This window comes from Sinocyclocheilus grahami, unplaced genomic scaffold (genome assembly GCF_001515645.1).
Source record: "Sinocyclocheilus grahami isolate Dianchi unplaced genomic scaffold, SAMN03320097.WGS_v1.1 scaffold579.1, whole genome shotgun sequence".
NCBI classification, from domain to species: Eukaryota; Metazoa; Chordata; class Actinopteri; order Cypriniformes; family Cyprinidae; genus Sinocyclocheilus; species Sinocyclocheilus grahami.
The window spans coordinates 602,238-617,373 of NW_015505758.1; the positions used below are offsets into that span (position 1 = coordinate 602,238).

At 37.5% G+C, this 15,136-nt stretch overlaps 1 protein-coding gene across 1 annotated transcript in view; it reads right to left on the reverse strand.

Moving 5' to 3' along the window:
- LOC107556802 (succinate-CoA ligase GDP/ADP-forming subunit alpha) overlaps window positions 1-15,136 on the reverse strand; it is a 32,182-nt gene that overhangs the window by 9,043 nt on the left and 8,003 nt on the right. Inside the window, exons 5-8 of the mRNA XM_016240010.1 lie at window positions 13,583-13,640; window positions 10,292-10,375; window positions 10,048-10,199; window positions 4,089-4,277 (exon numbers count right to left, since the gene is read on the reverse strand). Of these exons, the coding sequence (XP_016095496.1) occupies window positions 4,089-4,277; window positions 10,048-10,199; window positions 10,292-10,375; window positions 13,583-13,640 (483 nt within the window). The remainder of the gene's footprint in view (window positions 1-4,088; window positions 4,278-10,047; window positions 10,200-10,291; window positions 10,376-13,582; window positions 13,641-15,136) is intronic.

Here is a 15,136-nt window from a genome sequence, read left to right on the forward strand (position 1 = left end):
TGATGAGTAGCGATATTGAATATTTGATCGCCAACAGATTTACCAAGCTGTCATTCAAACAGTATATACACAAATTTAGGGAAAACAGCCTAAGCTGGATATAGGCTACAGCAGTCGGCTTAATTAAATGACGCAACAGGCAGCTCTCTTTTAACAAAGACTTTTAAGAAGGGATGGATGTTTGCTTCAAGTGATATGCCAGGTAAATGAAATTATATTATCTTGCTGCATGTTTTCTTTACGTTTTCTGACTAAAAGCAACCAAAAAGCCATTTTAAAGTGGTTAAGCAAATTATAATAATAATAATAATCGGCAGGGATCCCAGACCAATACAATTAGTGTGCCTCCTCTATTTAAACCCACGAGCCGCCACTGCCCTGGAGTTAAACAGTTGAGTTTTACCGTTTTCGAATCCATTCAGTCGATCTCCGGGTCTGGCGGTAGCACTTTTAGCTGTAGCTTAGCATAGATCATTGAATCTGATTAGACCGTTAGCATCTCGTGCAAAAATGACCAAAGAGTTTAGATATTTTTCCTATTTAAAACTTGACTCTTCTGTAGTTACATCGTGTACTAAGTCCGACGGTAAATGAAAAGTTGTGATTTTCTAGGCCAATAGGCTAGGAACTATACTCTCATTCCGGCGTAGTAATCAAGGAACTTTGCTGCCGTACCATGGGTGCAGCAGGAGCAATGATATTGTGCAGCGCCTGAAAATAGGCTAACTTCCGTCAACATAACCAACGTGACCACCTGCTTGCACAGGGAGTGTTCTGGGGACTATTTTCAGGCGCTGCATAAAATCATTGCGCCTGCTGCACCCATAGAATGGCAGCAAAGTTCCTTGATTATTACACCGGAATGAGAGTATAGTTCCTAGCCATATCGGCCTAGAAAATCGCAACTTTTAATTTTCCGTCGGTCTTACTACACGATGTAACTACAGAAGAGTCAAGTTTTAAATAGGAAAAATATAGAAACTCTTTGGTCAATTTTAAGCGAGATGCTAACGGTCAAATCCGATTCAATGATCTATGCTAATCTACAGCTAAAAGTGCTACCGCCAAACCCGCAGATCGGCTGAATGGATTAAAAAAAACGGTAAAACTCAAATGTTTAACTCTAGGGGAGTTGCAAAATGAGCCTATTTTCAAAAATAGTGGAGTGTTCCTTTAAGAACAAATAGTGCATCCATACGAAGTACAGAGTTAGTCACAAACTAAACTAGTTACTACACCATATAGTGTGAACTTTCTGTCCCAGTTTAAGAAAAAGCTCATGAACAACTGGTACAACCCGTCTACCCTGGCGAGCACTAATAAGCTCAAGTCTTATTTCTAAGAATAAAATCCATTACCCATCCACAAATCTTGCGCCACTGTAGCATTAGATATCACACAGTCAGCACATCTGTGATCATTTTCTCAAAGTATGTGTCCCAATTTCTGTTCGGCACAAAGGCAGATAGAGAGATGTGTTGCGTGTCAGTTGAAAAGCTCATCTCAGTGTTTTTCCCGCCCTATTCTTCCCATTACAGTTCAGCTGGAGGGCTGTAACGATAAGACCACTTTTATTATTAAAACAACAAGAAAAGTCAAATGTAATGGATTTAAAAGGTAATTCACATTAAAAATGAAAATGCAGTCATTTTCTCGGCCTCATCTTGTTCTAAAACGGTTAACTTTACTTCTTCAATGGAGCACAAAAAGAATGTCCATGTTGCTCTTTTCCATAAAATAAAAGAGGATGAGGATCAGAGACACAACAAGACAAAAAGACTACTTCTGTGTTCCAAACAAGAAAATAACTTGATTAATAACAGCTTATAAATGATGATAGAATTTTCATTTTGGGGTAAATTATTCCTGGAAATGCAAAATATGATCATCATTAAGAGTAAAAATGATTTGGTGTTGCTTATATTTTGTGTTACCCACTGTCCCTCAGGCCCTTTTCCCTTAAACCAGAAGGATTTTTATTTTTCATCAAGCTTGGAAAACCATTATTTGGAAATGTGGTTTGTACAGTATTTGTCTCAGATGTTTTGATATTTTAGGAGAAAATGCCACTCTGTTCTGACCTTGCCTGTTGCACAAAATCTTTCATTGCTGAGTTTCTGGAGTTTGTGTGTGTGTGTGTGTGTGTGCGCATGTTTATGTGGTTTATGAGGACACAGATTTGTATAATAACATGGGTATGACATAGGTATTACAACAAGAAGGTGATTTAAGAGGACATTTTCAGTGTCCCCGTAATTCAAAAGGCTTATAAATAATTTAGAATGAGTTTTTTTGAAAATCTAAAAATGCAGAAAGTTTCCTGTGAGGGGTAGGTTTAGGGGTAGGGTTGGTGTAGGGCAATAGAATATATGGTTTGTACAGTATAAAAACCATTACGCCTATGGAGAGTCCCCATAAACCATAAAAATAAATGTGTGATTTTTTCAAAAAAAAAAAAACTTTGATTCAGCTTGGCATCACTAATAGTCTAATAGGAATGTACATATTATATGTATATATATATATATATATATATATGTATATATATATATACGATATATATATATATATTAGATTTTTTTAATGTGGAAGTTCCAACAGCTGGCTGTATTAAGGTTAATTGCAAAGGGGAAAAAAACATTTACAGAAGCTGTGGGTAAACACATAAAGCTGTGAGAAATGCACTGTATGATACAAAGACAAATGTAGATCGTTCCAGTCAGGAATAGCTATTTACATAGTTAACTTACAAAGGCTTACAGCTACAGGGTGATGCATTGTGCTTTTGAAAACGCATTTTCCTCAACTAAGGGTGACGGAATGGCGCATTTCTGAGAGAATTCCCTTATGCAAATGTCATGTTTCAAAGAAGGAAGATGCACTGTAAAAATACTTGAAGCTCTATTGCCATCTAATGGTCAAGCAGTGCCTTGTCCACTGCAGACTGAAATAATATGGATTGCAGGAAATGGCCTTGAGTTAACACAAGAAATTAAGTATTTAATACGGTTACATCATTAGTAAAAAGAACGAGAGTGTGATTAGTGATTAGGCTGGGTGTTTTACTGAATATTCACAATATATTTGCAAAGATTTTGTGATATAAATTAAGCATCATTGTGAATATTGATTTATGTGTAAATTTTTTTTGGTCATTAATGTTTCTAAAACTGTGAAGCATTAAGATAGATACTCCAGATAGCTAATAAGTAACTGTATGTTTAAATGAAGATTAAAAACACTGTTGCAAAGGTTTATTTGTATCATGACTCAAATATCACAACAGTGTCCCAGTGTGGCATTTTACATTCGTTACAACAGAAATATTGCTGTAAATTACTCTGCACTGCTATTTTAAAAATACATTACCATACTAAAGCTGAAAACTGTGGTATCTGAAGTTTTTTTCATGCTTTTCTTCAAATACATAGTATATGAAGAACATACAAAAACAGTAATATTGTGAAATAGTATATTTTAAAATGTAATTTATTCCTGTGATTAGCCACTGGTTTGGCCCACAGAACACTGAATTTTCCAGAGCCGTTACAGCCACACAAACCAATAAATGTACTTTAAAAAGAGTTATCAGCAAACTGACATCACTGTGAGACTTTAAACTAAGACGACAAAACACTAATCTTTTTTTTTTTTTTTTTACTAAAAAGAATTTCTTTAATGCTTGCTCTCAGCATGTTTGAGTTTGCAGAACGAAAAACAGCGTTGAGCATTTAGTGAGGTAAAACAGGAGGTGGCATCTCTGTGGTGACTCTGCCTCTGAGTTACAACTCACACTGAATCAGAACACTGAATTTTCCAGAGCCGTTACAGCCACACAAACCAATAAATGTACTTTAAAAAGAGTTATCAGCAAACTGACATCACTGTGAGACTTTAAACTAAGAAGACAAAACACTAATTTTTTTTTTTTTTACTAAAAGGAATTTCTTTAATGCTTGCTCTCAGCATGTTTGAGTTTGCAGAACGAAAAACAGCGTTGAGCATTTAGTGAGGTAAAACAGGAGGTGGCATCTCTGTGGTGACTCTGCCTCTGAGTTACAACTCACACTGAAAAAAAACGGTCTCACCTTGTACATGGTGCTGCCCAGCTGAGCCGGAGACATGCTGACGATGACTCCAGCTGACTGCAGGGCGGCGATCTTCTCTTTGGCACCCCCTTTGCCTCCGGCAATGATGGCTCCTGCGTGCCCCATTCTCCTTCCAGGAGGGGCCGTTAAGCCAGCAATAAATGACACCACAGGCTTAGCACCGGCACCCTAAAGAGTAGAAAACGACACAAGGACTTTCAAATACATACACACTTCTTTGTTTTGAACGAAATTAATACTTATACACAGCAAGGATGCATTGACAATGTGTCAAGTGACAACTTTGGCAAGTGACAATGATAGTAAAGTGAAAACAATGACATTAAAGTTACAAAACGTTTCTATTTCAAATGAATGTTTGCGAACTTTCTATTCAAAGAATCTTGTAAAAAGAGGTTGCATGTGCATATTAAGCAGCACAACTATTTTCTATGGAGCCCCTAAAGGGACAGGGTGATGGTTTCTCACCTTGTACATGGTGCTGCCCAGCTGAGCCGGAGACATGCTGACGATGACTCCAGCTGACTGCAGGGCGGCGATCTTCTCTTTGGCACCCCCTTTGCCTCCGGCAATGATGGCTCCTGCGTGCCCCATTCTCCTTCCAGGAGGGGCCGTTAAGCCAGCAATAAATGACACCACAGGCTTAGCACTGGCACCCTAAAGAGTAGAAAACGACACAAGGACTTTGAAATACATACACACTTTTTTGTTTTGAACGAAATTAATACTTATACACAGCAAGGATGTATTGACAATGTGTCAAGTGACAACTTTTGACAAGTGACAATGATAGTAAAGTGACAACAATGACATTAAAGTTACAAAACGTTTCTATTTCAAATGAATGTTTGCAAACTTTCTATTCAAAGAATCTTGTAAAAAGATGTTGCATGTGCATATTAAGCAGCACAACTATTTTCTATGGAGCCCCTAAAGGGACAGGGTGATGGTTAAAAAAAAAAAAAATCGATAGGAGGAAAAAAATAATATTTCAGAGCTTTTGCTTTTACGTGTACAACTTTTTCAGTTCCCCCGAGAAATGTTTACCTTTGCTCACAAAACGTATGCATTCCCCTGAGATACTTTGTTCACACTCTGAAAAATGTTGTGTTCCTCTGAGATACTTTGCATTTGTTCGCAAAACGTATGCATTCCTGAGATACTTTGCGTTCACTCACAAAACTGTGTTCCTCTGAAATACTTTGTGTTTGCTCACAAAACTTATGCATTTCTCTGATTTACTTCTTTCAAAACCATTTTAAAAATATATTTTTGACCCCAAACCTCTGTACGGTATGTGTATGTATGCGTTTATAAAGTTAAAATCTTTAGTGAAAAATGTCTGTTTTTGTTTTACCCCTGCATTATGGGTCTCCATAAAAATAACCATGGTCATAGTGGCGCTAAGTAAGGCCTACAAGAATAATATTTTTATTTCCTCAAACTGCAGCTCACAGACTTGTAAATAAGAGGTGAATATAAGTGCAAGGGCTTTTAGACGGTGCATACTGCGCTCAAAATTGGCATTAAAAGGGAGGCAGATCAAGGCATGTAAGCCAATTAACTGTCATTGACCGTCTCATGGACCATCATGCTCAGGTCTGTTTTTTCCCTCATTCCCACTATATTCTGTCCTCATGAATGACATCCTAATTCTAGAATGGGATGTGGGTTGTCATAATAGCAAATGCAGCCACCAACAGATGGGCGAACAGAATAAAATGGTAGCCTAACATTTTGAATGTTTTTGGGGACATCTGGACAGACTTTCTCAGAAGGCTGAAGCTACTGTGCGCGTACCTTTGAACTCAGATGAGGCTCAAACAAAAAGTCAAGGGTTGGCTGGTTAGCATGTGCCAGCCCCATCATTTGGGGGGTTAAAATCATCTTTCTCCATTGGCAGTCATTCAAAAATCTGTGCATTCAGATTTTTTCCCCGAGCAAACTTTTAACATCTTATGACTATCATATTATAGTAGATATTTTTAAGTTGCATACTTTTGGGGGTTCCTGCATCAACCAGCTACTGCCATCAAGACCAATAGAAATGCTAGTAGATAGTTTTCTCCGGCATTATAGACCTCCTCGGGCTCAAATGGAGCCAGCACTAATTCAGACGTGCTCATTAGCATCTCACAGGAGAGTAGGTTCCTAAACTTCACTGGCAATTTTTGATTTCACTAAAAACTTTAAATGGGAATGCAAACTTTAGGTTGAGGAGATGAAATTAATGTGACTGCCAGTCAAAGACAGTTGACTGACTTAATACTTGATAATCTACAACTACCCGCTAACATTATAATGCTCCACAGGAGCAGTCTTCGGTTCAAAGCTCAAGCTGTTAATGCTCATGCAGCCGACTACAGATTAAAGCCTAATCTGGGAAGATTACGATAATGAACTGAGGTAATTATATTTTGCTCATGCACAAAACATCGAGACAGTGCTGGAGTGGAACGCCATCCTTTCATTTTGTGCTCCCTTTTTTGCTGAATGACTCTCCAGACAGCCCTATTTTGAGCACGTTTAGCATTTTCAAAAAGGGTCAAAAAGGGTCTTAAAGGGACAGTTAACCCAAAAATGCAAATGCTGTCCTCAACTTGTTTTGTGTGAAAATTCTTCAAAAATGTATTCCAGAGTAAAACATAACAGCACAAAATTGTCATTTTTGAGTAAACTATCCCTTTAAAGTGCCCCTATTATGGGTTATGAAAGGTTCATATTTTGGTTTTGGGGGTCCCCAACAACAAGTTGACATGCATGCAAGGTCAAAAAACACTTTCATTGTCTTATAATATGCATTTATTTTTACCTTACTTGCTCAACGACTCAACAGCGACTCGACAACGACAGCGTTTGTGAGCGCACTGCTGCTTTGTGTACCAGGGAAGCCGCTATTTTACTGCTCCAAAAGCGGCACCTAGCGGTAAAGAATTAATTAGCATTTTCATTCAGACCAACAAGTGGGTGGGCAATATGCTAATGTTTCATGTTGAGGTCAAAATGAAACGGCTTGGGATTCATTTTAAAAATGACTCGTCTCAATGATTCAGAGTCGACTCTTTCTTTTGAGAGACAATAACTTCATACACAATGTTTTCGGCAGGATGTTTTCATTCACTTAGAGCTGTGTTACACACTGCATGAAAGGTAATTTTCAAAAATCCATAATAGGGGCACTTTAAAAGTGTATACATTGAATTTATTTTGGCAGAACAAACACCAGAAAATAGCTGATAGGTTTGCAACAGACATTTGCGGAAAACACAATCTATTAGGTTTCCATGTTAACAGTTGGAAAGCTTCCTCTCGATCATTCAGCAGCTTCCAATAGTGTTGCGGTGACTGTGGACTGCAAGTGGATCTTAATGGGCAACTTTCCCTAGGTGACAAATGTTAGCAATAAGCAAAAACAAGCGTGAAGCTGACAAGCACTTGAGAGGAATATTCATATCAATATGCTAATTTGGCTGAAAAGCAATTTTGCAGTTTCCCTTGGCAATTCTGACACAAGGACTTGCTGGTGTATGTGTGTTGGGAGTTGATAAATTAGAAGAAAAGGGGAAAACAGGGTGCTCGCACCATTATTTGCACAATGCCACTACAGCTAATGGAAAGCAAGCATCATATATGGATCCAGCAGGAAATGTGGGGGGTGTATAAATGCGCTGTGAAGTTATGGGATTGGACCATGAGCCCTTTGTCACTACTATTATTCCAAAAGAAAAACAGACATTCTTCCTAGGCCAGTCTAAAATGGTTCATACAGCAACATAAATCTGACATTACTTTTTCTAGAACTAATAGTTTACAAGCTCCCGTATGGATCGACGCTTCCATTACCGCCTGGAACCTGATGTATCATCCCTGCCCGCACTTCTTAATGAGACCGGCATGCGTTTAACAGTCTGATCAATTCAGGTCTTGTTAACAGCAGCACAGACGGAAAATTTCATAACTGCCAAATATTTCTCCCAAGGCTAAATCTACTGCACGAAATGTAGCATGACCATGTATTGATCTCCATTATTCATAGCCAAGGGCATCTTTGGTGCATTCACTTAAAAAACTACCTTGTTGAGGTAATGAGAAAAGTTCACATGAAAAGAGCAATTTCATTCAATTTGCAACTAGTCTTTAAGGAACAATTTCTGCCAAATCAATTCTCCCACTAATTTAACTGACAGGCCGGAAAAGAAGTAAGTTTCACAGTGCTGATGTGTGCTCAAAATGCTACACGCTCACTTGTCTCCAAGTACACAAAAGTGCTTAATGGCTTCTGCAACTGTGAAACTCCTCAATAATTGAGAAAATTGCAGGTTTCGCTATTTTGGTTCAGTTCAAATGTGGCCACAATAAAAATTAGCTCTTTAGTATGGTCTGATTCACAGAATGGAGGAGAGTTTCTTTGTACATCCAAGCACTCACTCCAAAATGAGGCACTTGTCCATGCGGTGAACATATTCGGAGCGATTTGCTTGATTTTCTGTGGTTACTGTGCCTCACCGCTACCACACTCTCAGACTGAATCAGTCCTCTTGAGAAAATGGACATTCATGCATCAGTTTGCCACAATCAGAACTGCTGAAACTATTCCATTAGTACTCATTTTGCCAATGCTTGTTCTATTTTATATCACAGACTTCACAGAATTCTCCCAATGCAAGATGCTTGTTAATGCATCAGCTCTCTCTATGACTCTCAGACTGGAGGAATAAATATGCCATGCTTAATGATGACACAAACCGAGGTGCTGTTAGGATGTGGAGGAGGTCTTTGTGATGTTTGGACCAGCCAGGCTGGACTTCACGCAGTCAATGAAATCCCTGTAGACTTTCCTTCACAGCCAAAACAGATCAAAGAGCAGCTGGAGGCTGTTTTCTCATTCACAGAAACAATGTAAGCTCCAGGGGTGAGTAGCTCCTGCTAGCAAGGAAAGAGGAGCTCCATGTGTGGCGAGGGATCCTGTTTGTTGGAGAAAGCTGCCGATATCCAGAAGATGAAAAATAATGTGTACTTCCCAAGGGCTAAGAAAAAACGAAGCGATTCATGAATGAATAAATAGTGATTCTTTGCGTGGGGGTGTGTGTAGAAGATCTTAAAGACACAGTTCACCAAAAATAAAATCATAAAACCTGCATAAAATATGCATATGACTTGTGCAAGTCTGTGCATATTGCAAGCCTTTCGAATCCATAAAATAGTTGTGTTTGATCAAGAGACAGAAATATCAAATCTCATTTGCATGTGTTCAAATATGACACATTTGATGTCATCAATGCCAAACGTCATCAGTTCTCATTCTCATAAAAGATCATAACATACTAAATTTGAACGTGCATATCTGAACTGCACTACCGTGGAGATGTTTTTTCAGTGAATAATGACTTCAATTTTCCTGGTTCTCTCACAAAATTGTTGTGAGACTTTAAAAGACTTGGAATATAGACCTAAAGTCATATGGATTACTTTTATGGTGTTTATCATTTTGGAGCATGACAGAACCTTCTTACCATTCAACATCTATGGAAAAGATATGGAATTGCATAGAAAAGAGCATTGTGACCATCCTGCCTAATATCTCCTTTTATGATTGACTGAAGAAAGAAAATTATATGTGTTTGGACGGAACAACATTTTTGGGTGAACTATTGTTTTAAATTTTCCTGTATACAGCTAAAAAAAATTGTGCATATGTTTTCTGAACTTATCTGGTCCCAAAAGTAAATTAGTTAAAAAAAATAATAATTTTGCTGTGGTAAAATAAAATAAAAAATTTGTAAAAAAAGCAAGAAAAAAAAGCACAAAGACAAATCAGTTTGCCTTGTCTTAGGTGGGTGAGGTAGTTAAAAGGTTGAGCTAATATTATTAGCCACATTCAACTTTTAAATTTAAAAGCATTTTCTTTTTAGATGTGAACATATGAGAAGCAGCTTACAGAGTTGTGCTGTTTCAGGTACTCTGCCGCATTCTCTTCTGCATCTCCTCCAATCTCTCCAATCAAAATGATGCCCTCAGTTTTTGGGTCCTGCAGGAACACCTCCAGGCAGTCAATGAAGTTAGTGCCATTAAAAGGGTCTCCACCAATACCTGAAAGAAAATGCACATTGTTCAAAGATCTTTCTGTACTAAACACTCTGTAGACTTATAATAATGGATAATTGATTGCTAGTTTCCCATACCAACACACAGTGACTGGCCCAGACCCACTTGTGTCGTCTGATGTACGGCTTCATACGTAAGAGTGCCCGATCTAGATACAATGCCTGAAAAAAGGAGAAGAATAGAGCAATATAAAGATAAATTGCAATATTATAATTTAATTTGGACTGTTAATTGAACATTAATTTAGTGCAATTAACTATTACATTAAAAAGATGGCCAACAATTTAAATTTATACACGAGTACTTAATTGGCAATTGTTCTTACATTACATTAGTTTGATTAATTAATAGGTTTATAATGTAATTAAAAATGTAATTTTAAACAGTGTACATCCATAAATGTAATACATCAACACAAGCATGAGTCTTGACTTTTCTACAAATTGATAATATGTTCTGCAGATCATAATTTCCTGTCTTGACCATTTTCTAGAAAGCAAAAATCTAAATTCCTAGCACTTTTCAACATATTAATGCACTTTTCCTGCTGTTCTGTTCCTTTGGCCTCAATGCAACCAGGGGGCAACCAAGCAGTATCACAGTTTTTTTCTCGATTGCTAACACACTAACACTAACTGATTCATTTGGCCCAATTTGCCAAACCATTCATACAGTTCTCCAAACAAAGACACGTTTCTCAAAACCTTTAACACATTTCACCTGTTTGCACACACGTTCCAATTTGCTCAGTGTTTTCTCCAAAACTCTACACAAAAACGCCATTATTTTGCACAGGTTTAACCATGTTCTCATTCAGAAAACACAAACACACATAAATATAATTAACTCAAGCATCAAAAAATGAACTCAAACAGCACACATTTATCCATGTGTGAACATTAAACAGCAAAACTGATGACACAGGTCAGAATCTCAGGATGATATGCACAGGAGCACAGCGGATTATGTGTTTTGGAAAATGAATCCTGGTAGTGGGAGACAAAGAGGAATTGGAGGGGAAAATAAAAATGAAGGGGATGAGGTCAAAGGTCATTTGTCCCTGATGAAATACAAAGCACTATAGTTGAGCATGATCTTCTGCATGGACTGACCATGAAGGAAGTTAGCCTACAGGCTCATCTACAAGGTTTCAATACTACTTACACATACAATATAATTACAGTGCATAGTAGCAGTACTTCAGATGAGAGAACTTCCATTATTCTATGTACAGTAAATACTGTAGTACATGTTGTACACCCTCAAACTCATTACGGTTTAATTGATTTGTAGCCAAGTAGTCCTTACATGTACTGTATTTGTGCAGAACTGAGAGACGACTGTCTAGGGGAGGCAGAGAAGTCTTTTGTCAGAAGACTAAGAAACTGCTGTAACAAATAAGGATAATACCAATATTGTAATGCAAATTGTCAGAGGATGCTGAATGAATTAAATTATTTATTTATTAATTATTTATTTCTGTAAAGTAACTGACAGTATATTTCAATGTGTGTTTACTGTATATTCAGTTGTTTGGTCTTTGAACTTTTCTCTTGTAGTGCATTTCATTTACAGTACTATAATATTTATTTTAGGGATGTGCCGATCCGATATTCATATCGGGTATCGGCTCCGATAGTGCCATTTTTCTCGGATCGGGTATCGGGCAGAGAGAACCGATCCAAATCCGAGATTTTCATTTATTTTTTAATTTTTTTTCGACTGTGCGAATTATTCTGTGTTACTTCTGAAGCCATACGATAGCTTAATGTGAGCTACATATGAATATTTAAGTCTTTACATTAAAGTTCACACAAACTGTTTTCTCCGCTGTGGCTGTCAGTCAATCGTTCAGCCTTTAAACCCTGGTCTCGTTCGGTTACAGCAGTCAGCTCGGTAAAGCTCTCTCCAAGATCATTCTGTGTTCCCATTATACTTTGCAAAAATGACTATCTTCTTGCCGGAGTTTAATGTTTTGTTACTTGCTACCGGATGTCTGTGAGAACAAAACACATGCGTAGAAAAGACTATAAATAGTTTTTAACATGCACAGTAACTGACATTTAAAACTGTTAAAAGAAAGGCTCAATAACTGTATTATAAATATACATAGGCCTATATTTTTTCATATTTGTTTATTTTATTTTTCTTTATAATGAAGTAGTCTGTATCTAGTAGATTGTGAAAGAATGATTATCAGTTCCACACACAGAGATATATAAATTCTACATTTATTTAAATGAGGGAAAAAAACTTCACTGGTATCGGATCGGAATCGGTATCGGCCAATACTGAACCCTAGGTATCGGAATCGGTATCGGAAGCGAAAAAGGCGGATCGGAGCATCCCTAATTTCTTTACAGTAGTGTAGTGAAAGTAAACTTTTCTTAAAGTTTATTGCTGAATTGCACTGTATCTGCACCCCTCTATGTATGCCGTATACTGTAACAGTCATTGACTAGCAAAAGGATTCTTATTTCCCAAAAGGAGGTTTTTGTAACAGTATTTTGAATTGATCTCACTGGTGTTTTCTAGGCAGTGGAGTAGTCCACTGGAGTGTGTATTTGTTAGGTTTGTGCATCATCTGAGGCCAAAATTTTGATTTTGACTGAAGATAATATGTTTTTGACTAGAATATTTGATTTTGACCTGAAAGTTTGAGGTTTGTGCAAGTTGGTGTATAGTTTTGAGATTGTGTTTATAGCTGTGAGAAAATGGTGAATTGTTTCATGAATTGTGTGTTAGCAATTGAGAAAAACTGTAAAAAAAATAAAACATATTTTGCTTTGCAAATAGCAAATGTAACTCAATGGAAAAAAAACTGTATTGGAAAGGGCCAACCATGGCTGAACCATTTCCAGACAGACATTTCATGAGATCACAACTTTTATTACAGAAACAAGCACAGAGTTCAAGTCTGAGTACTATTCTTCAGAACTCTTCAAAAACCTGTGCCACCTGTCTAGTGATGGGACTTGAAACGGCACAGCCCCGCAGTTTAAAATTCCCTGACAGATGAGTGATGAGAAGCGATCTGCACCACTCTCTTTTTAGCACTCTGAACACTGTGCTACGGTCTACATCTGAGTTCATGTTCAAACAGAGACATCTCATCATCCCTGACATGGTGAGAAACTCTAACAAATCCAATGTATTAAAAAGTGTCCATCTCAAATCGAGACCCTCTAGCTCTGGCTTTGATGCTTCTTTTACGAATGAGAAGACATGAGGTACGCTAGGCTTTTCAAGGATCTCTTAAAGTTCTATTCGATCAGCATGTTATGCTCTGCACTGTCAAAATCTTCTGGAAGGATGATTGAGCTTTCTTTGTCATAACAATGAAAGGTGTCATTCTGTGGAGCTCTTACCAATTTTTCCTTTCTTGTGGATGTGCCCAGGCATGATCCCAATTTTACACTCGCCAGGCTGCAAATAAAAACACCATTACAGTTCAGTTTAAATTATACATTTTACTACAGTCAATTAAAGTAACAAGCAGTAAGGGTTTAGAGTCAACATGAATTCAAAACTGACACAATTTAACACACATTCTGGGTATTACCGGGAGTAATTTGTTAGTGCACATTGTTCCAAAGGAAAAATAAAGTTTATCCAAATGCACTACCATTCAAAATGTTAAGGTCAGTTGTTTGTTAAGGCTGCATTTATTTGATAAAAAAATACAGTAAAGCAGTAATATTCTGAAATATTTTTTACAATAAAAAAAATATATTTTCTATTTTAATATATATATTTTTTAATTGATTTTATTACTGTGATGGCAAAACTGATTTTTGTCTTCAGTGTCTCATGATCCTTCAGAAATCATTCTAATGTTCTGATTTGGTGTTCAATAATCATATATTATTATTATCAATGCTGAAAACAAGAAGGAAATTCAGTAGAACAGCATTAATTTGAAAGAACAGTATTTATTTGAAATAGAAATCTTTTGCAACATTAAACTGTGTCTTTTCTGATCACTTTTGATCAATTTAAAGGTGGGGTAAGTGATTTCTGGTAGCCAATGTTGATATTTTAAACCACCAAAACAAACACGCCCCTACCCCAAAAGGGTCTCACCCCTATTTTGATAGCTCCACCCCACACATACGTACGCAACCCAGGCAACGATTAGTTCTGTGAAACAAAGCAAAACCAATGTTACACCGTGTCTACACCGGACGCAAGCGGCGCAACAAAATACTATAGAACTCATTATAATCAGTGATGCCGTCTACACCATAGATATATATACATATCTATGGTCTACACTGGATGCGGCACGACAAATCCCCGACAGAATACTACTGCTGCGTTCTATTTATGACGTTGACACAAATGTCAAATGATTTTCAATGGTCGCTTTATCAGGTCCAGTGTTGACAGACTTTAGCTGTACATGACAACTGTCGCATCCGGTGTAGACACGGTGTTACTCAACTATCGAGAAGAACCAAAGCAACCTCGGTGTCTGATCGAAGGCCTTCCACTCCTTGAGTTCTCTCCAGCGCTGGAAAGCTGATCCAATATTTACACGGGTCCTACTTCTTGCCTTATCGTAAGCCTTCTTTTGTTCCGCAGACGTTTTTCTATTTTGTTTTTTTATCCGCCATCTCTATCTTTCTGTCGCTCGGCTCGCTAATGTCCGTTCTGTGCACTGACTGAGAGCTCTCTCGTCCGCATCATGAGTAGACACGCCCCTTACTGCTGATTGGCTACACGTTTGTTTTGGTACTCGGCCCGACTCAGTTTTCTAAAGCATTTTTGAAAAAATACATACCCCACCTTTAATGTGTCTTTGTTGAGTTAAATTATTCAGTTATTTCAACAACAAAAAAATTCTTACTGACTTCAAACTTTTTTTAATGGCATAGTATAAGTGGTGTATAGCTACCACTTTTCACAATCCAAGGAATTCC